This window comes from Gekko japonicus, unplaced genomic scaffold (assembly GCF_001447785.1).
Source record: "Gekko japonicus isolate JY-2015 unplaced genomic scaffold, Gekko_japonicus_V1.1 scaffold1569, whole genome shotgun sequence".
In the NCBI taxonomy this organism is placed as follows: Eukaryota; Metazoa; Chordata; class Lepidosauria; order Squamata; family Gekkonidae; genus Gekko; species Gekko japonicus.
In genome coordinates, this window is record NW_015169825.1 from 11,643 (window position 1) to 37,653 (window position 26,011).

The window sequence follows — 26,011 nt, forward strand, 5'->3', positions numbered from 1 at the left end:
GCTTATGGAAAGATTTGGAAATCAGATTTTTACACTGTCACGTATCAGATCCAGATGGGGCTGAAATAACTTCTTGTATCTACCTTGCCAGGAACAATGAGTGCCCCCCCCCTTTTCCACACATACTTTTGGGGAAATTCAGACCAGCTCATACAGGGCTTTTTGACAACCCAGGCATTCTTTAGGTTGAAACCTTCTTAAATGACACACGCATAGAACTCTCGCAGCCTCAGGTCCTTGCTTAGGGTAAGAAGCAGAATTCATATGTGAATCTCCATTTTAGATCTGGGCCTAGAGCAGTGCCAGCCAAGGGCCTTGAACACTTAATGCTCCCTTTGGATTGCAAGATGTGCCCAGGAGAACAAGCATGTGCCGCTTAGTCATCTCCAAGACTGGCATTACACTTTCAGGTATGTGGCATGAGAGTTGGCTTGCTTTAAGGAATTAGCATGGGGGATCTGGCTCCCTGCAGCAGAGAGCTTCTCACTGAGTTTCCGGTTGATCAGCTCCACATGCCTGGCGTTTTTCCTGGCTTGTCGGAGTGACCGCTTCACCTTCTTCACTCGATTACGTAGCTGCTTGTTGTGCTTCTCCAGGGCTGTGACTGTCTGCTGGAGCTTCTTCACGCGGTCTTCTTCATCGAACAAGGCCTTCTGGATTGAGGAGCACATCAGCTGAAATGACAGACCCACAGGAGTGCTGAATGAACAAACACTCCCAGAAGATATTTGCCCTCTTCTAGCCAACAGTCACCTCATGTTGCTTTTAATATTTATTAAAACGTCTTTCTGATCAGGGCTAGCCTAGCATATAGCTTAGAGATTTATTATATTGACCCAGCCTGAAGAATGCCCATGTACTGATTTCCTCCTGCTGTCTTGGTTTTCACAGTTCACCATGAACTCCTACCCAGGCAAGTCATGGCTGGTGATAAAGAGAATAGGCTCCAAGCCATACTTTGCATCCTTACTTGAAAGGGTTGCCAGTCCCCAGGTCCCAGTGGGGGTTCCCCCACTTTTCGGGGCTTTAGACTGCCACCAGCCACCGGCTGGCAGGGGAACCCACCCCCAAACATCCATGTCTAGATGTGACATCTCCAAAGTGATGATGTCACCCAGAAGTGATGTCACCATGTTGGGGAAGTCACGTGCAATGCTCTGGTTTGAGGGCAAAACTCTATGGTAAATTTGGCCTAAAACCATAGAGTTTTGCCCTTAAACCAGAGCTTCATGTTGATGACATCCCAGAATGTGCCCCAAATCCCCCTGGCAACCCTACTTGAAACCACAAATTGTAACCATGCTTTCAGTGTTAGCATTGGCTTGCTGGTTCTTTTTGATCTCTTGGTCTTCTTTTATTTTTCTGCCAGCAGGCAAAGGCACAGAACCCTTGCTCCTAGCTGCATTCTAACCAGGACTGTGGACTGGGGCAGTCATCTAACATTAATTCAGATTCATTCAGATTCATTCAGATTCCCTCCTCAAGCCAGGAAGGTGGGAAGAAGACGGGAGGGGAAAGAAGCCGCTGTGGATAGAATTGCTCTTTATGCCTTTTGTGGTTGGAGTAGCAGTTTTGATGGGTGCAATACACTACTGCATCTTTGGTGCTGTGTCTGCTCAGGATACTCACTTCACACACTGCAACGGCTCACATACCCCTCTGCCTATCTTTGCCCCCCTGGGAAGGTATGACAGTATGAAAATCACTGGATTAGCACACCCCATCACTTACATGATTCAGAAGTCACTGCAAGCTACAGTCAGAGGAAACCACTAATGGAGGAGAGAATCAGCACACAAGAGGAAGGGCAAGAGGGAGAGTCCAGACTGCACCTTGAACCCGTCCTCGAAATTGTGATTCAGAGCATGAAATCTAAATTAGGCCAGATTTGATCTACAGTTGCAACACTGTCCCAGTAGCAAATAAAGCAATTCAGAGTCTTCCAAAAGACAAGATCCTGGCAACTATTTACAAGTTAAAAAATTAGTCAATTAACCAACTTTTAGGAAGAGAGTATTAATAAAAATATTTAAACAAATGCACCAACACTAATCACCTTACTAAAACAGCCACCTCTGCATCAGCCTACTCCAATGACTCAGTCTGTTCTGTACTGCCTTTCTTGATAATTGCCATTGGATTAATTTCTTTCTCTGCCTTTATTTCATCTTTCTGGGGCATACCCACAGGTAGTATATGATTAATTTTTAAAAACTCAGTAGTTTTCTGTACATTATAGGTCAGAGAAACACATGGCTGCCACTGAAACAGCAGCCCTGCGTAGGATGGCCAGATTTTGTGTGTGAAAAAAGAGGTCACTGTTCACCAACAAGAATTTTTTTCTCAGATGCCCAGACAAGTAAAAAGTTCTTGCTGGCAAATGAAACAGGGCTACAGAAATCACCCAGCCATTGTGGATGGGATGGGTTTATACACACCCACATGTATATTGAAAACTAATGGGTCAGGGATTTCAGTAATCCGAGGAAAAGGGTGATACAACGGTGGGAAAAGAAGTTGGAATGGAAGGAGATGGAGATACGATTATGCTCAGCCTCCTTCCAATCTTCATCCCATCCTGAGGCACGTTGGTGGTGGGGCTAGTAATCCTATACTGATGCTGTGCAACGCCAGGTCCATTAAAAATAAGATCATGATGCTGCAGGGTTACCTTGCAGTGGACCTGGCATGCGTAGCTGAAACCTGGGTTAAAGAGGGCAAGACAGTTGCTCTGAAACAACTTGCTCCCCCAGGATTTTTGGTCCTTCATCAGTCTTGGACAAAGGGCCACGGGGTGGCAGTGCTCATCTGAGAGACTTTTTTCCTACAGGGTGCTCTGCATCCCAAAGATCTCCGGCACTGAATGTGTAGGCCTGTTGTGGGACACTGAGGAGAGTCTGGCCCTCTGTCTGGTGTACTGTTCACCGAGTACACCAGCAGAGAGGCTTCCCAACCTCCTGGAGGTGGTAGCAGGCTGGACCTTGGAGCTCCTGAGACTTATAGTACTTGGGGACTTCAACATTCATATTGATGCTGCTGTCTTTCAGCAGGCAGTGGACCTGGTGTCATCCATGATAGCACGAGGACTCTCCCAGATTGTATCAGGTCCCACACATCAAGTAGGCCACAAGCTGGACTTGATCTTCAGAATGGGGGTAGACAATAATCTGTTAGCCACAGATGAGGTGCCATGGTCTGAAGCCCTGAAGGCTTGACTGAGTGTCCCAACTCCCTCTTGACTAAGCAATGAGCAGATTTACGCCCACCCACGGAGACTAATGGACCCAATTGGGTTCCAAGCTTCTCTTCAGGATCCGAAGCCCCTGGCAACTCATTGGATGTGCTGATAGAGGAAGCCATCTCCCTGAAGCCATCGATGAGATTGCTCCCCAACATCCTCTTTACTCTCACCCCAAACTAGCTCCATGGTATACCACGGATATTAGAGGGATGAAGCAGGAGCTTAGATGACTAGAGTGAGCGTGGAGACAGTCTCGAGACGAAGGCTAAAGAGCATTTTATAGGACATTTATGAAGGCCTGTAAGATGGCAGTGAAGGCTGCTAAGAGGGAGCTCTATGCAGCCTCCATTGCATCCACTAGCTCCCACCCAGCACAATTGTTTAAGGTGATTATATCATTAACTTCTTTCACTGAGAATTCAAAAACTTTTAATGATTTGACTTTAAGCTGTGAGGCATTTGAGAGCTTTGAGGATAAAGTCATGTTGCTCTGCTGTGACCTCCCTGCCAACCTCTTGTTATTTTTTGGTCTTTTTTTAAATTAAGAAATTTTATTTAATGTCTTCTAAAAGCACGATGCCGCCAATGTCAAAAAAGGTTCATAAAAATACAGTTTGTTGGCAGTATGTGGAGAAACATTAAAAAGGCACCTAAAAACATCAACAACAAAGGCTCTAGCAGTGCAGTCGTTGTAAGGATTTAAAATTGTTCTTGATATCCAGACTAATGAAACAAAGAGGCAGCTGGATGAAAAGACTTGGCTGAACTTTACAAACACAGTGACAACCAAACACAAACTGCAGGATGCGGTAAACTATCTCTGTCCTTTAGAATCTGGCTTCCAGGGAACAACCAAACAAAAATGAACTATCATGGGTTAAGAGGAGTTGACAAGGGGGCAAGGGCAGCTGAAATCCTCAATAAAATATCACAGTCCTCTTTCACTGACCACACAGAGAGGAGAGAACCATAAAGACAGCAACAGCAGCAGCAGCAACAACAACAACAAAAAACAGTCACTAATGACACCAATAACAATACTGTCAAGTTCTAACTTCTAAATTTTTCTACTTACCATTTATTCCCCACTGGTATGGCACCCATTTGCCACCCTACCAAACTTGGCAAATCAATGTACTTTTGAAGTTAAAATGTAATTAAAAAGCCATCAAGACAAACTGTCCTCCACCATTAAAAATATTAATTTCAAAGTCATTTACAGGCAAAGGAAGTTCTACAATTTTTATAAATGTCTCTGAAGTCCCTTTTAAAGGCATCAAGGTCTAATCTTAAAAGTTAATTTTTTTCCCATGTAGACCTACAGGAGTCCTTATCTTTATTGTTGGCCTCACTGACAGAGGTGCTTTGGTCCTTGCTTTTTATAATAAGAGACTCCCATGAGGACTTGTTAGCTTCAGCTTGAAATGTTCTGTCGATAACCAATGATTCCCCCTCCAATGCATCATCTTTATTGGCATAATTGAAATTAACACCTTTGGTGGAGTAGAAGTAGATATTGACTTATCAGGGTCGTACAATCACTGCAACCTGTCAATATCAGGGACGAGGGAAGTCAAATCATCATCGTAGGTTCAAGTCTTTGCCTCGTTGTTAGGCATAAATAAATTAAAAGGTTCAGCTATAGTACGAAGAAGCTGTATGTTGGATCCCCAAGCATCGAGAATAAATCCACGTTTTCAAGAAAAGCAAAATTTATTTCAAAGCGTTGAAGACATACTCAAACACGTTCTTTGTTAGAACTGGGGATACACAGTTAGGTCAAGCATAATAAAGGAAATTCAAACAGATACAGATCCAATGAATAGCATTCCCGCTGGCGGGCTAATGAAACGGTTGCGCGCCCAGTCCATGGGAACCAGGCAGAACATCAGACAAAACACAGGTGCAGGACTCATGAGAAAAGCAATAGGCAAGCATTACAGCATCTTCTCCCCCACACAACCTCCAGCAGTTATCTTGTGCATTCCAACGCAGGAGCAGGATGATAGAAAACAAGCCGGGTGCAACAGGGAAAGGATATGTACACAGAGGTCACAGAAAACAGAATGGCAGCTTGCTGACATACTGCCCCCCTTAAAATACACTTACAACACACCTCCCGGGTCGGGCGGGAGATCTCCCGGGCTGGGCGGGAGACCTCCCGGTTTGTCCGGGAACCTCTTGTGGAAACTACGGATCAGGTAAGGGGCCCGAATATCCCCTTCTTCCACCCATTCGCGGTGCTGGGGACCGAAATCAACCCATTCGATAAGGTACCAGAGTTTACCACGTTTCAATTTACAATCAAGGATATCAGCGATCTCAAAATGTTCATCCCCTTCCAAAATGACAGGTGGAGGAGGAGTAACTGCTGGTCTCCAGGGAGACGGGCCAGGATCCTTCTTCAACAGGCTCATGTGAAAAACAGAATGCAGAGCACGTAAATTCTTAGGCAAAACAACATCAACCGCCACATCATTTATGACTTTACGCACTTTGAATGGACCAATGAACTTCCACCCCAATTTCCTGCTAGGTCGCAGCATCTTAATGTTCTTGGTCGAGACATACACAAGATCCCCAGGTTTCAGATCAAACCCCACCACCCTACCCTTGTCTGCCTGGGTCTTGTAAGCAGCCTTGGCTGCGTCAAGCGTTTGGCATAGCAGAGGCCATGCATTTTGCAAGGACATACACCATTTATCAGCGCCCCCCACAGGACGTTCCCCCATCCCTTCGAGGAAGGGGAGGGGGGGCTGTCGTAACCAGAAACAGCTTTATAAGGAGACATGCCCGTGGAGCTATGGACAGTATTGTTATAACAATATTCAGCAAGAGGCAACAATTCACACCAATCATTCTGTTGATAATTAGTAAAACAACGAAGATATTGCTCCAGGGTCTGATTAACTCGTTCTGTTTGTCCGTCAGTCTCAGGATGATACGCGCTGCTGAGCCCTTGTTCCACCCCTAAAATGGAAAGAAGTTCCCTCCAAAACTTAGAAACAAATTGGGTCCCCCTGTCAGAAATTAATTTAGCAGGTAATTGATGAATTTTCACCACGTGAGACATAAACGATTTCGCCAACCTCTGAGCTGTAGGCAAGGAAGGAAAAGGCACAAAATGAGCTTGCTTAGAAAATAAATCAACAACCACCCAAATAACAGTGTTCCCTTTGCTCGCAGGGAGGTCAGTAATAAAGTCCATGGACACCACTTCCCACGGTCTCGATGGGGTAGGGAGTGGCTGCAGAAGACCAGGAGGCTTGCCCACTCTGGGTTTAGTCAAGGCACAGGTTTGGCAGGACCGAACAAAAGTCAAGAGGTCTTTGCGCATCTGTGGCCACCAGAACTGTCTGCGGATGAGTTGCAGAGATTTAACAAAACTCCAATGCCCTGCCAGTTTCGAACCGTGAGCAGACTCCATCACCTCCCTCCTCATTGAAATAGGCACATACAGTTTGTCTCCAGAATAAATCAGACCTTCAGGGCTACGGACACAATCTGGCAACGCTTTCAGGGAGGCATCATCATCAGCAGTAAAAGCAGACATATATTTCTGGACCCAGCCCCCCCCCCCCCAGGGAAAAGGGAAGGCGAAGTTTCATCAGAGCGCGGAATCGAGCGCGCTTGCGCACGGGTGACCACAGCCCCCCCCAGGTGGGAGGGGGAAAAAACAGAGTCCATGATGATTTCACGCTGACTGTCATGTTGTGGGAGGCGTGAGAGCGCGTCAGCCAGGGAATTAGCCGTCCCAGGGAAATGACGAAGAGTGAATCGAAACTTAGCAAAGAAGTCCGCCCAACGAAGTTGTTTAGCGTTGAGAGAACGGGGGGATTTCAGCATTTCCAGATTTTTATGGTCAGTCCAGACTTCAAATGGCAGTTGCGCCCCCTCCAACCACTGCCTCCAAGTGGAGAGAGCCAGCCGGATCGCTGATGCCTCCTTCTCCCAAATCCCCCAGTTTCGTTCAGCGTCAGAAAACTTTTTAGACACAAATGCGAGGGGGTGTAAACGACCATCTTCCCCTTCTTGCAAAATAGCGGCCCCCATTGCCACATCCGAGGCATCAGTTTGGACAATGAATTTTTTAGTTTCATCAGGGCGCGCTAGCACTGGCTCAGATGTGAACATCAGTTTAAGTTTCTCAAAAGCCTCTGCGCAAGCAGGGGACCATTTAAGCGGGGCGCCTGGTTTCGTAGCATCAAACCCCTTCCCCTTGGTCTTTAGCAAATCAGTCAGAGGAAGGGCAATTTGAGCGAAATTCTGGATGAAATTTCTATAAAAATTGGCGAATCCGAGGAACATTTGCAATTGTTTGCGGGTCCTGGGGGGTTCCCAGTCAAGTACAGCCTGTATTTTAGCAGGGTCCATTTCCACCTTCCCCCCAGAGATGCGATAACCCAAAAAGTCAATGCATGTCTTGTGGAATTCACATTTTGACAGCTTTGCAAACAGGTGGTGTTCATAAAGTCGCTTAAGGACCTGGCGCACCAATTTAATATGCGACGGGAGGTCCTGAGAGTACAGCAACACGTCATCAAGGTAAAGGACCACTCCTTTGAACAAGAACTCATGTAGGACCTCATTGATTAGGTTCATGAAGACCCCCGGAGCCCCTTGAAGCCCGAAGGGCATAACGAGGTACTCAAACTGCCCCAAAGGGGTATTAAATGCAGTCTTACTTTCATCCCCCTCCCGAATGCGCACACGGAAATATGCATCTCGGAGGTCAAGTTTCGAGAAGATTTTGCCCTTGGTGGCCTCAGCTACCAAGTCCTTGATTAGCGGGAGGGGGTAGGCATTGGACAAAGAAACAGCGTTCAGACCCCTATAATCAGTGCACAATCTAAGCCCCCCGTCTTTCTTCTTTCGGAAAAGTACAGGCGCGGCGAAAGGGGAGGAAGCCGGGCGAATGAAACCTCGGGCTAAGTTTTTATCAATAAAGTTCCGCAGTTCAACTTTCTCAGCCGGCCCCATCGCATAGATTTTACCTTTAGGTAATTTACAGTCAGGCAAAAGTTCAATAGCACAGTCAGTAGAGCGATGGGGGGGCAATTCGTTAGCTTCATCTTCGCCAAACACTTTCGCCAAGTCTCTATACTCTCGAGGCAAAGAAGCTAACTCTTCCGGCTGCAAAGCGCCGCAGGGGAACTGTGCGGTCGGCTGGTCCCCCCACGAGTCCAACCAGCAGTGATCTACACATTTAGCCGACACAAATTTGACAACCCCTTCTTCCCACAAGATGTAAGGGTCATGGGTAAACAACCAGGGACTCCCCAGTACTAAGTCAAACTGCGATTTAGGGGTAACAATGAAGGATCTGGATTCCCAATGATCGCCAGCCCCCAACCGCAAAGCCATAGTCTCGTGTGTACAAGGTTCCATGGGTGCCCCATCCATTTGGGTAAAAATGATGGGAGACTTCAAGGGGACTATCCCCGCTTCCAGTGCCAATAACACTCTAGGGCTGATGAGATCCCTCCCACACCCAGAATCAATCAACGCTCTCACCCTAACGTGGGTCCCCAGGAGCGGATTCATTAACGAGACAGTCACGAAAAACAGGGAAGGGGTTTCTCTCACCACCTTGGGCGCAGAGCTAGAATGGCCGTGTCGTTTTGCGCCTCTCACAACAGGCCGTTGTCGTTTTCCGCCGTTTCAGCCACCACCTCCTCTTCTGACTCGGCAGCAGACGGTTCGATTCCCTCCAGGCCTTGGGCCGCCTGCAGAGCTTTGGAGAAACGCGGTTTAGCCATCCCCTTCTTCCCCGTCAGCGGTGTCTTCGGGCTTGGAGTAGGCGGCTTGTCTTTTACCTGACGGCTGCCACAATCCACAGCGAAATGCCCCTTCTCCCCGCACTTGAGACAGAGCCCCATCTTCATACGTAGTTCTCGTGCCGATTCCGACAGGCGTTGAGTCTTGGGTCTGGAGGCACTGGCAGCGGCGGGTCTGTTGGTCGTAGCAGCCAAGTCGAGTTTGATGGTGGTGAGCCGATCCTCTGCATTTTCAGCTTCCTGGGTCCAGGCCATCAGGGAGACAGGATTGACAGTCTTCAGAACCGTTTCTCGGATGTCTGCGTTGAGTCCCAATCGATACATCTCAGCCAATATATGATCAGGGTAGTCTCGGAGCTTTGCTGCCTGCTTGTGGAATTCCAGTGTGTACTCGCGAACCGACTTCTTATTCTGGCGGTAGGTGCGGAGAAACGCTTTAGCTCTTTGGCTCGCGTTGACATCTTCAAACCTCGCCCGCAGCGCCCACATGAATGCTCGCAAATTCAAAAGTTCCGGACCGCGGTCATTGTGCAGTCCAACATACCATGTGGCGGCGTCTCCTTTTAGTCTTGCCGAGATGACATCAATAAGACCAGCTTCATTTCGGAACAGGTGTCGACTCTCTTCTACGAATTTATGCCCCCCCACCGTGAAGAAAGCGAGTTCCTCTGGGTCGCCGTCGAAGGTAGCCTCCAGTAGATCCCGAGTCCCCCTCCGTGTTAGGTAGATTTCCCTCAATTCCGCTCATGATCTTGCCAGATTCGGAACGATAGGAAAAGGGAGTTCAGTTCTAACAATATGTTGGATCCCCAAGCATCGAGAATAAATCCACGTTTTCAAGAAAAGCAAAATTTATTTCAAAGCGTTGAAGACATACTCAAACACGTTCTTTGTTAGAACTGGGGATACACAGTTAGGTCAAGCATAATAAAGGAAATTCAAACAGATACAGATCCAATGAATAGCATTCCCGCTGGCGGGCTAATGAAACGGTTGCGCGCCCAGTCCATGGGAACCAGGCAGAACATCAGACAAAACACAGGTGCAGGACTCATGAGAAAAGCAATAGGCAAGCATTACAGCATCTTCTCCCCCACACAACCTCCAGCAGTTATCTTGTGCATTCCAACGCAGGAGCAGGATGATAGAAAACAAGCCGGGTGCAACAGGGAAAGGATATGTACACAGAGGTCACAGAAAACAGAATGGCAGCTTGCTGACACTGTATTGAGTTCTTCAATTTCTCCACTGTAGAAACTTTTGTTTGTTCTTCCAAAGAAGATACTCTAGGAGAATTTACAGAATATAGCTGTTCTATTTTTCCTGACACCTCACAAGGAGGTTAATTTTCATGTCCTAAGGGGAGAGGTTTTCCACTTATTGTCCCTGGGATTAATGTCTGGACAGTTTCATCAATGAAGACTCTGGCTGAAAAGATTCCAAAGGAAGATAAAAACCTTCTCATTTTCAAAAGTGTCGAGGGAATTATTGGCTGCCTAAAAATTAAAAGAACTGGTGGGCTGTTAGTGGGTGTTTCTGTGCTCCGCTGCATGCGCCTATGTGCATGGGCGCATGGGCACCTGCCGCGGAAACAGCCAGCGCCTATTATCAATTAATGTGGGTTGTTCCCGCCTTAGCAGCGCTTGCGTTCACACGTCAGGGAACCAGAATCAACCCGCTCTACACACAGTTTGCTACCACTTTCACCTGGTACTTTTTAAACTCAGGAGGGAAGCGGCACAAGATGGCTTGAGTACGGCTGGGGGACGCCTGACAAATGTGCCTGTGTGAACCCGCCCCTTTAATCCGCTACTGAAACGCTCCTGAAACGTTTGCCTGCCGGGCCAAACTGCCAGTCTGAACTTGGCCCTTGGTTATCCAGACCCAGAGATAAGTAAGAAGTTCTTATCTGATTCTAACCCCTAGCTTACACTAAGTAGTGCTAGATTTTTAGCTGCAGCTTATAGAAGTCATAAGGAACAAGTAAAGAAGTAAAGCAGATGAAAGTGGAAGTGAATTAGATGAATCCTGTGTTTTATGTATTTCTATCCCAGGGCACTTCAGATTTACAGTGGATTTTTACTTGTGTCATATTTTTATATATGTTTTAAATCCTAACGATTGCACTCTTAAGATTGTTTTAACTGAAATGAGCTGGTTATGTACCAAATTAAATAAACTGACTGACTGACTTGCCCATGTGGAAATGTACATCCCAGTCTCCCTCCAATCATTCTGGACTGCACGTCTCATACATTATCATTATCATCATCATCATCATCATCTCCATACTCAGATCATGTTTTACAACAATTATCCATCCTGCCTCCCTGGCAGGTAGGCAAATGGTTATCTACCCGAGGAAACAAATCTCCTGCCCTTTCTGGCCTCTTTGTGATTTTATGGCTCTTTTCCTTATATCATAACATGCACTGCCGTCACGCCTCCCTCTCGAAACAAAGCCTGGCCTGTTAGAAGGCAAGTGAGAATTCCAAAGTGGCCTGTAATGAGACAAGAACATGGGGATCCTGGTCTTCTGCTCCATTACCAGAGCAGCTTCCACTCTCACGTCCAGCAGCTAAGGGCCACACCTAGCCAAAGTTACCATATTGGCCAGTTGGCCAGGATTCATCAGGAATCTGCGCCACCGCTTTAATTCTGCAGATGGTACAGCATTTAATCTTGCAAGAGTAAAAGCAAATCTATGAGTGGGGGTGGTAAAATGGCTTAGATATGATGGAAGGGTCAGCGAAGGAGGAATTCCCAGAGCTAGAGGAGAACATACACGCCCTATCCCAATTACTTGCTTTCAATCTGATCTGTCTCCATGCTTCTTGCTGAGATATATTCTTGAGTGTTGATATCGGGAGGCCAAGGAGGTTCAGTTTCTTGTCTATTTGATTTAACCATGTATTTCTATAATAATCCTCCTTTAGTCTGTAAATCAAACTCCCTGACGATGGACTAGAAAAGCAAACCTTCAGTCTTAATCTGAAAGCAGCCAACCAAGCTCTAAATTCTAGGGAGCATTGTGCTAGCTCCCACCTAAGAACAACTCCTGCCACGCACTTGGGGACTCCCAAAATTCAACGCAGGAATTAGGTTAATACTTTGTCTAAGGATTAGGAAACTGCACAAATCCAAATGGCTGCCCCATATAGGAACTGAGGTATTTTTGTGTTAAATGCTTTAATAGCCATAGGAATATATTGGCTACCTGTCGAGTAATAGTATCTCAAAAGTGCATTGAGATTTGGTCTAACAGTATCTTGGACTAAATTAAGATCATGTTTCCATGATAAATTCTTGAAGAAGACCACTCCCAAACATTTAAAATGAGTTGTCAATTCTATTTCTCCATCTTTAGTTTTCCATACTTTACATTTATGGTTTAACTTCTTAGTAAAAACTATGATTTTTGATTTTTTTGTAATTTACTGTGAGCCCCTCTTGACTGCAATACTCAGAGAAAGCATTAATTGTTTTAGGAAGGCCAACTTCAGATCTGGATAACAAGGCTGCATCATCTGCATACAATAATATAGGAACTTCTTGGCTTGCCGAAATGGGTGCGTGATGGGCGTGTTTTTTTAATGTAAGGCACCATATCATTGAGATAAAAGTTAAAAAGAGTAGGGGCCAATAAGCAGCCTTGTTTTACCCCTTTAGCAAGGTTGATAGAATTTATTAGGTGGCCTTCTGAGCCATAACGTATCTGCACAGAGGGCTCTTTGTATCATTTAAAAATGAGCCATAGAAGCTTTTTAGTTATTGTGGCCTTGTTTAACTTGGTCCACAAGCAAGATCTAGGGACAGAATCAAAGGCAGCTTTTAAGTCCATAAATGCCACATAGAGACAATTACCAACTTTAGATGAACATTTCTCAGCTAAGTGGTAAAGAACAAGACAATGATCCAAAGTAGAGGCACCTTTTCTAAAACCAGCTTGCTCAGGATAAAGGACCTCATCGACTTCCAGCCAAGACTGTAGTTTAGAATGGAGGAAAGCTGCATATATTTTACCTAAAGGATGAAAGCAAGCTGATAGGTCGATAATTTTCTGGGTCACTTCTAATGCCTTTTTAATATATTGGCACTATTATTGCATGTTTCCACGAAGCTGGTATAATTCCTGTTTTATTCCCTTGGGTAAAAAGTGGAGCCAAAAGGGTGCTCCACCAACCAGGATTTAATTTTAATAAGTCAATTGGAATTAAGTCTGGCCCAGGTGCTTTACCTGAACTCATTCGTTCGATCAGACAAATCACGGTCTCAGGGGAGACTGGAGGCCAGAGATCAGATAAAGGAGGCTCAATGTGAGCAATCTGAAAGTTAAAATTAAAAGTCTCTTTAAAACATTATGTCACAAACATAATGTAATGCTTGAGGCATGTGCATATTCTCTCCCCCTACACAAACCTCCTTTTAAAAAACCAAATGCATTAAGTAGGATGTACTTGCAGAAGCAAATCAGTGGGCTAGAACTTAAATATCCCCTTCTCTGCCTAATCCCTCCCTTGTAAACCCCCCCCCCACAACACTTTTGTTGGAGTATCTGCAAGTTAACCTGTTTGTCTAGGCTAACTGGTAGATGATAGATAGATAGATAAATAGATAGATAGATAGATAGATAGATAGATAGATAGATAGATAGATAGATAGATAGATAGATAGATAGGCAGGCAGGCAGGCAGGCAGGCAGGCAGGCAGGCAGGCAGGCAGGCAGGCAGGCAGGCAGGCAGGCAGGCAGGCAGGCAGGCAGGCAGGCAGGCAGGCAGGCAGGCAGGCAGGCAGGCAGGCAGGCAGGCAGGCAGGCAGGCAGGCAGGCAGGCAGGCAGGCAGGCAGGCAGGCAGGCAGGCAGGCAGATAGAAGATAGAAGATAGAAGATAGATGGATGGATGGATGGATGGACGGATGGATGGATGGATGGATAGATGGATAGATGGACGGACAGACGGACAGATAGGCAGGCAGGCAGGCAGGCAGGCAGACAGACAGACAGACAGATAGATAGATGATTGATAGAAGATAGATAGATAGATAGATAGATAGATAGATAGATAGATAGATAGATAGATAGATAGATAGATAGATAGATAGATAGATCCTATGGGGTGTTGAGTAGAAAGTTCCTAGGCTAGAAGGGGAAGGTCTATGCATAATGAACTGACTTTTAGCCTGGTCATTGGTCAATTCATAATTGGGATATGTTACCTGAGGTTTTGCACGTAGGCATTCTCCCTTCCTTTGTTTAGAGTTCAGTAGCCGAAGTCTCCATCTTGGAGTTAACATCAGCTAGAAAGATACAGCTAAATAGACAGATTGTTTTCTTGTTTATATCCTCCCATGTAACCCTTCCTATTCTTTAGTAAAAATTCTTTTAGCTAATTTACTCATGTGCACGCATTATTGTTTTTATGTGCCAACATCAAGTTTCTTCTGCACAGCATGTAAATTAGAAAGAGTTTTTTAGTAGAAAAGTTTTTTTCACTTTTCACTGTTGGACTGCAAAACAAAGAATCTTCCCTAGAGCCAGATTCACCAGCTTGGACAGCGAAAGAACAGTCATAAGACCAGCACAATAAACTGAAATAATACAACACAGAGTCTACAACATAGGATCCTTACAAAGAAAGACAAATCTTCTAAAATGTCAAACCAGTCAATTCCATCCTTAATGGCTCAAGTTACAGTACATTCTGCGTTTTTTAATTACCAAGTAACAATATTTAGCAACATTGCGTGAGACAGAATCATAATTATCGGCCAGTAAGAACTTCATCAAACATTCCTTGGCATATGTAAGAGGACAGCGGAAGCATTTCTGCAGAAGAACAAGAGCTGTTTCACCAAAGTGGATTTTAAATTGCCAGCCTACCAGTGAGAATGGCTGATGAGGAACTACCAGGAAACAACGGAGGAAGCCAAGCAGGCCTGCGATCAATAAGTGATTCACCTCAAAGCCCCTCCTTCCCTGCGCCAAAGTGAACTGAAAATAATTATACAATATGGAAGACCAGGGTGCAATGTGCATTATGTGTACAAGATGCCTTGGATGCAATTGAAAGTGGTCTGCCGCAAAATGCAGCAGAAAAACAAATCTTTCTAAAATTGGATGCTAGGGCTCAATTGATCATTCTTACCAAAGTTAGTGATAAAGAGAGCCCTCTTGTGGGCTAAAAGCAAAACTGCACAAGAACTTTTTCAAGCCCTTAAAACTAAATATGAATATCAGTCACAGAAGAACATTATGTTCTTAAGGCAGAGATTATACACTCTCAAATTGTGAGAGGGAAGAGATATCAGAGCTCATTTGGACAATATTATGGCATTAGTCTGGAAACTGGAAACTGCTGGCATAGAATGGTCGCAGGATGAAATAAATATTCTGATCAGTCTCCCAGCCTCATTTGCCATGCAGAAAGCCACTCTGGAGTTGAGGGAGAAACAGGATCTCCAATTTATGTTGAGTAACCTGAAGGATGAAGGGGTGCAGGGGTCGGTGGCCGATACCATGGGTGCAATGTCCAATTTAAAATTGAAGCAAGCAAATGAAAGGCTTGTTGTTTGTTTTTACTGCAAGAAAACTGGGCATGTCAAGAGATTTTGTAGAGAGAAAAGGGGCATTGAGCCACACGGGGAAAAGCATGGTCCTCCAAACAATGGGACTCAGAGCAACAGGAGGGATGAGAGAAGATGGAAACCTTCCGAACAGTTTGCATGTGTTGTTTCTGGTGAGGAAACAAAAGGGGAAAATATGTGGTTGCTCAATTCTGGGTGTTTTTCTCACGTGTGCAATGATAAGAGTTATTCTGTTGAACTGGATGAAAGAAAAAGAAAGCATCTCCTGCAGGCAGACAGAACCCTTTTAAATGTTTGCGGAGTTTGAGTTGTAAAACGCAGAGTGCTGGAAATTGCAGGAGAGGCGGTTTAGATTTTTCTGAAAGAGTGCATGTAGCATCACAAGCAGACCAAAATCTTGTCTGACTCAAAGCTTGTAAAAAGAGGAAATGAGTTTGTGATCAAGGGGGAAGAGTGCCATGTCTTTTGCCCAGAATCTGATATCAAAATAATGGCAAAAAGGATTGATGAATTATTTTACCTGAGAAATGATGCAGGACCTGTATATCATACAAGACAAGGCAAATGCAATCATTCAGACTGCCTGTTGAGCTAGCATTTGAGGCCAGGGCGCAAAACACCTGTGTTTCACGTATCAACTCATCACAAACAAGGAGCAGAAATATTCCTAGCTTAGGGAAACCATCCCAACAGACCACAGTCCCAATGGTTTTTGCACAATATTCTTGATTGTGCTTGAGAGGAAGAATAAAAACTTCTCTAAACCCAATAAATAAGGAGCTGCGGTGGCTCAAGTGGTTAGGACGCTGAACTGCAGGCTGTGGAAGGTTAGTAGTTCAGCAGTTCGAGACCTGAGTGGGTGTCAGCAAGCTGCCAAATTCTGTATTTCTGGTACAATATGGTCTATGCACTCTGCACATGCTTTGTTCCTGTAGTTTGTAACTTGTGTAGTTCATTCCTGCTTCAAGTATTATGTACTAGTCCTTGCTTAGCAACCTAGACGCATGTTAGTGAACCATGCAACACTCAAGGCCAAGCAGGTGGTTGATAAGGATGGCGGCAGCTTTTTGTTTTAATTAGCAGAGCCTGGGAAAAGCTTAGTTTTGATAACGGGAGCGTTGAGCTCCCAGCAAGTTGGCGCTCTAATTTCCCAAGCGGGAATTATACTCATTGGCTTAGCAGCATTTTGAAATCCGTTTATATTACTTGCTATGGTCATTTCATGTTATTCTAAACAGAAACCTCGCTAGTGACTCATTACTTCAATAAAAGACCCTTTTCGATGAGAAGTGACTACGTTGTTTTAATGGGATCCTGACAGTGGGCAGCATGTGTGAACAGGATTTGCAGGCTTGGGAGTCCAGGCTTAGGCACCTGCAGTTTTCAGGAATAAACTGGAGAGGTTAAAGAGGCTTCCCACAACGGGGCTGCGAGAGCTTAAGGGAAGTGACGTCAGAGAGGAGCTGAGACAGCCACGCTCAGTTCCCTTTGAGGTCAGAACGTCAATAGCAACAAGGTTACAAACGTGAAATAAAAATAGCAAAGCTGGCCAAAATAAAAAAGAAAAACCTTTTAAAAACACGCTTTATTTAAAACTGGTTTAAAAAAAAAAGTTGGTTGCTAAAACTGATCACTAACTATTAAGATCACTGGGGAAAAAAGCGGAGGACCCTCCCACTGTTGACCCCCCCCCCCAAGCACCAAGAAGACAGAGCAAGCTACAACGCGGTCCCCTACTGTCTTGTTCTTGCCACATTTTCAATCCTGCAACCTGTAAAGCCAGCTACAATACATCTCCACGTTTTTCCCAAATGTTTTTTTTAATTACTATTCTTGATTTACTTGGATACACGGAGTGTGTGTGTGTGTGAATTATTTTAACACAAAGGAAAATTGCTTACAGATACCTGTGGACTACATGCAAGGCACAATTTTTTAATTTATTTATTGTGTTGTGCCTCCCATTTGCATCAAATCCGTGAAGGAAAAACAACAACAACAATTTTAGAACAATTTACCTAGCACCTGCATTTCATCTGAACTTTGAACTATAAGCCCCAGACGTAGCTGTACCTTCTAACACAAAATTGCTCCTACTTCTGAACTCGGGGGAGGGGGTGACTAGCAAGCCTCCCAATTTTTCAGCAGCAGCAAGCCCCTCCCTTCTTTCATCATCATGACATTTTTCCTCTCTCATCAAGGTCTTCCTTCATCATCAAACCTCTTCCACACTGTGTATTTGTATTGCTTTTTGAAGAACACAGATTGCCTGTGTAAATGATCTCTCCTTATATATAATTGAATAGTGGGTGCCAAAGTTCTAAAATGCACTCCTTTAGTGTATGGACGCTTGAACTGTCAGTCAGAAGATGCTGGCTGAGTTGACTGGCTGCTTTGTACAGTCCCGCCCAGTGTTTCAAGGTCTTTTGCATATGGAAGCTGATTGGGCTTCACTGCATTCCACACCTCAAACTCACCCCCCTCCCCGCAAGGCAGTTGGAATGTCAGTTGCATATGGAACCTTCAAGGTCTTTTGCATATGGAAGCTGATTGGACTTCACTCCATTCCACACCTCATACTCCCCCCCCCCGCAAGGCAGTTGGAATGTCTGGTGGCGTGTAGGTCCCAGGATCATGTTTTAAAAGCTGCCTGGGGAGATGGGGACCTCAGACAGGTTACAGTGCCAAACATACCTCATAGGGGGAGAGGAATTTGCTCAACGGAAGGCCGATGCCTCCGTCGCCCGGCCGAGATTGGGGGGGTGGGGGCGAGGCAGGCGATGGAAGGCCGATGCCTCCGTTGCCTGGCTGGAGTGGCCGCGGGGGGGTCTGGAGTCGGGCGGCCGCTGGCGGGGGACGCAGTCGCCCGGGCCGAGATTGGGGGGGCAAGGCGGGCGACAGAAGGCCGATGCCTCCGTCGCCCGGCCCTCTACAGAATCCACCCCCCAAACCTCCAGGTATTTCCCTCCTTAGAGCTGGCAACCCTACATTCCCCTCAGTGCCTGTTGGTAGGCAACTAAGCTTGGTCCTGTCACCTACTTTGGCCTTTGGGAGAAAACACATTGGGGCCAGTCCTGATAGGGTTGCCAACTCCAGATGGGAAATTCCTGGAGATTTGAGGGATGGAGCCTGAAGAGGGTAAGGTTTGAGGAGGGATGGGACCTCAGACAGGTACACTGCCATAGACTCCACCCTCCAAACCAGTCAGTCCCACATAGGGAACCATTGTTGCCAATCTTCAGGTGAGGGCTAGAGAGCACTCAGAATTACAACTGCTCTGCAGAAGGGAGGGCAGAAGTCAGCTGAAGTCAAAGGGGCAGATAATGGTAGGTTGATGGTTAGCTGGGAAGGAGATGGGGTTGCCAACTACATGCTGACAAATTCCTGGGGATTTGAGGGGTGGAGCCTGGAGAGGGTGGGGTTTGCAGAGGGGTGGGACCTCAGACAGGTAGAATGCCATAGACTACACCCTCCAAACCAGCCACTTTGTCCTGGGTAACAATTGCTGCCAATCTCCAGGTGAGGGCTACAGATCACTCACAATTACAACTGCTCTTCAGGTAGCAGAGATCAGTTCCTCTGGAGAAAACAGTGGACTCTGTCATTATACCCTGCTGAGGTCACCACAGCAAATTGACACTGTTTGCCCAAAGCCAGAGCACTCCCCCAGAGCCTCTTTCTAGATCTCGTTGTATTGCTTTCACAACGGGCTTTACTGCTAGTTTTCTTATATGTAACCATTGATCTCTTACCCTTTGTATTGTATATCAAATATTTAAATGCTACAGTATCCATTGTTCTAATTCACTGCCATTCATTTGATTATCTTGTAGCCTATTCTAATTATTATCTTTATTATATTGTTGATACTCCATAGCCTTATAGTCTGCTTACTTTTTAATTGCTTTTTAGTTGCTTTAATTCATTGCTTCATCGTATATTATTAGTTCTGTGCTCGGGTAATTCGGTTAGGTTTTATTTTCTGTAAGCATATAGTCAGCTTACTCTATCAGCATCCATTTATTTTCAGTTTGCGTTCACTTGTTTTAAATCTTTTCTACATTCTTCATTTTGTATGTTATAAATTTTTTAAATACTTTTACATTATGTATATACACAAGCAACTTTCCCTCACTTAGCATTTCACAGGGTCGCTCATTCAAGGCCCTTCCCTCGTCTGCAAATAAGAGATCAAAATAGGTCCGCAGTGGCTTAGAGGTTAAGATGCTAAGCTGCAGACCAGAAGGTCCATAGCTCGGCGGTTCAAGACCCTAGTGCCACGTGGCAGAGTGAGCTCCTGTCTCGTGCCCTAGCTCCTGCCAACCTAGCAGTTCGAAAGCAAGAAACTACAAGTAGATTAATAGGTACCACTTTGGTGGGAAGGTAACAGCATTCCGTGCACCTTGGCATTTAGTCATGCCGGCCACATGACCAAGGAAACATCTTCGGACAGCTCTGGCTCTTCAGCTTGGAAACAGAGATGAGTACCGCCCCCAGAGTTGGATTTGGCTAGCTTTCAAGAAAGGAAAATCATTATCTTTACCTTTTTTAGATAGTAATGGGAGGAAAGAGTGGGGGGAGAAGCACTGCAACTGCATCCTTGCTTCATGCTTCAAAGTTTCCAGAGGAATGGCCTATGTTGGGAGTGAAGGACTTTGTGCTGTCTCTTAGCCTCAGACTTCTGAGGAACACTACAAGAGAGTCAGAGAGATAGACAGGCTAGGACAATAAACATCCTTTCCTTCTCTCTCTGATACTATCCCTTTGATGCGTAGATTGCTACTCTTGGGAAATGTTTCCTTCCTTCTGGTCACACTCTCTCCCAACACACAATGTGCTAGACCTCTCCATCTTGGCACAATGAGAGCAGGGCATAGCTCCTGTATCTCCATCCATCTAGCTAGTTAGACTAGATTAGAGAACCTATCTCTCCACTATCCTGTCCAGAATGGAGTTCCATATAATAAAGAACCCTTATTAGTTATACAAAGAAAAAAGACTCCATGTTACTTTGTTCTGAGACAGCACACACACTGACCAGATGAGCTCTGCTGCGTTGTAAGCCTTGAGTGCCATGCTAAACTACTGGAAGTAATTTCAACAAAACCTGTGGGCAAAGCCTGGCAACCTCTAGCTAGGAGAAGCTGTGTGCTGTTAGCAGGAAGTGTATGTTAAGATGAGAGCCAGAAGTGACCAGAAAATAGGGGTTCCGGCCTTCAGGTGGGACCTGGGGATCCCTCAGAATCACACCTCATCTCCAGACTACAGATATCAGTTCCCGTGGAGAAAATGGATGTTTTGGAGGGAGGACTCTATGGCATTGTACCCCACTGAGGCCCCTGTGCTTCCCAGGCTCCATCCTCAAATCTCCAGGACTTTCCCAACCTGGATCTGGCAACCATATCTCCCTATCCCCTGCCAGTGTCCGGGGGAGACCTGGCAACCCTACCGGAAAACGAGTAAGGTGGGGGGGGGGACCTTAAGGAAATTGGACAGAAGCAGCAACTTGTGGGAATGGGTAGAGAGGTGAATAAAGAAAGGAGCAAACAGAAGGTAGGTTGTGGGAAAGCCTCACCAAGAGCCCAGGTGCAAGAAGTATGGTTGCTGTTTGCAGAAAGGGAATGGTTAGGTACAAGAACTCTAGATGCTAGGAAGCAGAAAGGCCAAACAGGGAAGGAACAGAGGCCGCCATCTGGCTGGAACTATCCAGTCAAAGATCTATTATCCCAACACATTCAGCCCCCCTTTTTTCTTAACTGAAAGAACTAAAGGAGGACGTGGGAGGAAATGCACTGGCACGATAAACTGGTAAGGTCAAAATCACTACAAAAAGGCAGCCATTAATTATATACAGCATCACAAATGCTGAGTTAGATGTGATTGTTCAAGGAAGGCAGGATGACAGACAAACCCCGACACACATGCTGTCAGGCAGAGGTGGCAGAGAGCGGAAATGTTTCTGAACTGCTACAGAGCACAGCAGTCATGTCCTCCTTTGCCTCTGATAATTCCATGGCTCACATCTAGCCATATTTAGAATGAATAGGTCAAATAAATTCCTGACGTCTCGCTGACAACTTCATTTTCCGGAAGGTGGAGAGGGAAACAAGGGGACTTGAGTCTCACCAACAGGGAATAACTGACTGATGAGGTGAAAGTAGTGGGCACCCTGGGTAATAGGGACCGTGTAATTTTTGAATTTACAGTCTTGGGGAAGGTAAAAGCTGTACCTAGTCAGACATATAGGTTGGACTTCAGGAAAGCAAATTTTAAACTTAAGGATGCTGGGTAGAAGCCCGTGGTCAGAAATACTTCAGGAGAAGGGAGTTCAAGAGGTGTGTGAGTTTCTTTAAAGTGAAATACAGAAGGCACAATCACAAAGGATTCCTATGAGAAGGGGAAATGGGAGAAGCCTAAAGAAGCCAAGGTGGCTCCATAAACAGTTTTCTAAACACTTGAGAAATAAAAAAGACTCATTTAGGAAATGGAAGAGGGCCTTATACCCACTGTTCCCTCTAAGCTGTGGAGACTTGTGAGCAAAAGTTCTACTTTGTGAGCTATTGGCATTAAAGCTGTGAGCCAGCGATTTGGCTAATGCATAATTTTTTTTTAATAATAAACTTTTATTAATATCTATAGACAAAATACAATATGACATCTGTTACAAAACGTTAAACAACAAACAACAAAACATACAACTTTCAACATATATAACTAAGAGTCCAGGTACAAGCTTAAAAGTCTTAGTATAATAGTATAGTAAAGCCGAGAAAAAACAGAATCCATTTTTACCATATGTAGTGGATTTTCAGTCAAGTTGATTGCATTTGAAGTATGCTTAGAACTACCATTTCAGAAATGTTAAGAATTCAACTTCATAGAATCATCGAATCACAGAGTTGGAAGGGGCCATATGGGCCATCTCGTCCAACCCCCTGTTCAATGCAGGATTAGTCTGTAGTATCCCTGACAAGTTATAAATACTTTATAACTTTTGATGCTGGTAGAGGTTCTCTGTACCACAAATGGTTCCAGATGTTGGAATACCACATTTGTAGCTCCAGTCTGGTTTTATTTTTCCAATTATGCGCAATAGTTGATTTTGCGGCGGCTAGCAGTAGTACAATTAGCTCTTTAGTATAGTTTGGAATATTTGTATCTGACCAGTTGTTTAATAGAATAACAGCCGGTGACCATGGTACCTCCACTCCAGTCAATTGGGAAATGTCATGAATTACCTCTTTCCAAAAAGTAGAAATTAGCGGGCATTCCCACCAGCAGTGGAGATATGATCCTAAGTTTCCACAGCCTTTCCAACACATTGGAGAAATAGAGTTATTAATTTTGTTTAGTTTCAGAGGGGTCATATACCACCTCGATATAATTTTGAAATTTTGTTGTTGTATATTGATCGAGTTGGATATAGAGGCATACGAGGTCCAAACTGAATTCCAAAATTCACCGTCTAATTTCTTGTTAAGATCCCTTTCCCAGCCTACTGAATAAGTAGGAAATTTCTGCGCAGGTGGATCTATTAGGATTTTATATATTTTAGAAATTAGACCTGTACTGCTGTTGTGGGAATGTACTAACAATCTTTCAAATTCTGATAGTGGTTTTTCACAAGAAATCTTAATTTGTGGATGGGAAAATAAGTGACACAGCTGTCTGTACTCCAACCATGGTAGATTAGACTTTGTTTTTACGTCTAATTTAGATTTTTCTAAAAGTGTGTAGTTATGAGTTAAATCATACAGAGTGTTCAGTACGGCTTTTTTCCAACTTAGAAATGATTTAGGATCTTTAGCTGGTACAAACCATTCTTGGCCATAAAAGGAGGAGGCCAGAGATATATCTGGAGCTAGCAGCTGTCGTTGTCTTTTCCAAACCACAAATAAGGGTTGGAGGAACGGATGTTGGGAAGTAACAAGTTGATTGCTCAGTTTTGTATTCCAAATTACAGAATTAAAGTGGTTATTGTTTATAAAGATTTCTTCAATGGCAACCCATTCTAGTTGTGGTTTAAGTTTTAAGATTCGGACTAATGATGTTAAGATTGATGAGTCATAATAGATTTTAAGGTTTGGGAGAGCTAGACCTCCAATTTGAGACGGTCTACACAGTGTCTTGACGTTAATTCTTGGTTTACGGTAGCTCCATATAAATTTAGACCAATACGATTGCCATTTGTTAAATTGGGATAAAGGAATTAGTAGAGGGAGTGTACGAAATAAATATAATAATTTAGGAAAAATGAAAGTTTTAATTACTTGAATTCTTTCTAACCAAGAAATTTTATGATTGTGCCAGATTTCCAATTGTAGTTTTATTTTTGTAATTGTTTCATCATAATTCACTTTATACAATTTAGAAAGATCTTGAGGAATTTTAATTCCCAAATAGGACCAAGTGTTACTATTCCATTGGTAGCTGTACTGGGAATGTATAAAGGCTTTTGATTCCTTGGTCAAATTTATAGGGTATAGAAGTGTTTTGGCATCGTTTACCCTTAGTCCTGATTGTAAAGCAAAATTATCTAATATATTTTCTATGACCTTCAGAGATTTTTGAGGGTATTGGATGTACAAAACTAAGTCATCCGCAAATAGGCTAATTTTATAATTGGTTTGGTTAATTATTATGCCTGGGAATTTGGTGTTTAGTCTAAGTTGGTTTGCTAAGGGCTCAATTGAAAGGGCAAAAAGAATAGGGGACAGAGGGCAACCCTGCCTTGTCCCTCTGGATAACGGGAACTCCTCAGATAGGAGTCCATTAACTGAGACTTGGGCTTTTGGGGAATTATATAAGGTATTGATCATTCTACAAAAGTTTGATCCAAAACCCATTGTTTTAATAATTGTTTTTAAAAATGTAGGCTCAACTTTATCAAATGCTTTGGCAATATCCAATGAAATTAAGCATGTGTCGTCCAAAAATTTCTTACTATAAAAAATAATGTCCAACGTCTTTCTAATGTTGTCGGTAATGTCCCTAGCTGGAATGAATCCGGTTTGATTGATGTGGATATAATCCCCGATAATTTTGTTTAATCTCAATGACATGATTGTGGCAAAACTTTTGTAATCGCTATTTAGCAATGAAATTGGTCTAAAGGACTGGGGGGTTAAATTATCGTTTCCCTTTTTTGGAATTACAACAATTTTAGCTTGTGTCCAAGACTCGGGGATCTCTCCTTTTTGTAGTATATTATTGCATATTTCTAAGAAAGGTACAATCAATTGGGTACTAATTTTTTTATAAAACTCAGAGGTAGCTAATGCATAAATTAGTGTGCTCTGGAAGCATCCTTCCCGAGCGAAGGCAAAAACGTGTGAGCCAGAGGATAAAAAACTGTGAGCTAGCTCACACTAACTCAGCTTAGAGGGAACACTGCTTATAACCATGGATGAATATAAACAAATAACCAGTGCTTGTAGGGAGAGTGTTAGAAAAGCTAAAGCTCACTATGAGCTTAGGCTAGCGAGAGATGCTAAAAACAACAACAAAGCGTTTTGTTCTGTTCAAAGTAAGAAAAAGAGCAAGAACATGGTAGGCCCATTGCGGGGACTGGAAAGGGAAATTGTAACAGGTGATGAAGGGAGGGCAGAAATGCTCCATTCCTACTTTTCCTCAGTTTTCTCTTGCTCAGGAAACAGTGCTCAACATGGCAAAAACAGAACACATGATGTTGCAGCCTAGGATCAGCATAGGGGTAGTACATGAACACCTACTTTCTTTAAATGAAACTAAGTCCTCAGGGCCAGATGAGCTGCACCCAAGGGTACTAAGAGAACTCGTGGATGTAATTTCTGAGCCTCTGTCCATTATTTTGAGAATTCTTGGAGAACAGGTGAGGTGCCAGAAGACTGGAGGCGGGCAAATGTTGTCCCCATCTTCAAGAAGGGGGGAAAGGAGGATTTGGGTAACTACCGACCCATCAACTTGACATCCATACCTGGAAAGGTTTTAGAACAAATAATCAAACAGTCAGTCCTTGAGCATTTACTAAGAGCCAGCATGAGTTTCTCAAGAACAAGTCATGTCAGACTAACCTTATCTCATTTTTCGAGAAAGTTACTATTTTGTTGGATCAGGGGAATGCTGTAGAGACATAGTTTATCTTGATTTCAGTAAGGCTTTTGATAAGGTTCCACATAATATTCTTGTTGACAAGTTGGTAAAATGTAGTATGGATCCTATTACTGTTAGCTGTATCTGTGACTGGTTGACAGATTGCACCCAAAGAATGCTTGTTAATGGTTCCTCATCCTCTTGGAGAGGAGTGACAACTGGAGTGCCTCAAGGATCTGTCCAGGGAACTGTTTTGTTCAACATCTTTATCAATGATTTGGATGAAGGAATAGGGGGAATGCTTATTAAATTTGCAGATGATACTAAATAGGGAGGAGG

At 44.2% G+C, this 26,011-nt stretch overlaps 1 protein-coding gene across 1 annotated transcript in view; it reads right to left on the reverse strand.

The window, feature by feature from the left end:
- Positions 1–383: 383 nt before the first annotated feature.
- Positions 384–26,011, reverse strand: part of CCDC3 (coiled-coil domain containing 3) — a 67,748-nt gene continuing 42,120 nt past the window's right edge. The window contains exon 3 of the mRNA XM_015417238.1: positions 384–674. Within this exon, the coding sequence (XP_015272724.1) occupies positions 399–674 (276 nt within the window). The 3' untranslated portion in view covers positions 384–398. The remainder of the gene's footprint in view (positions 675–26,011) is intronic.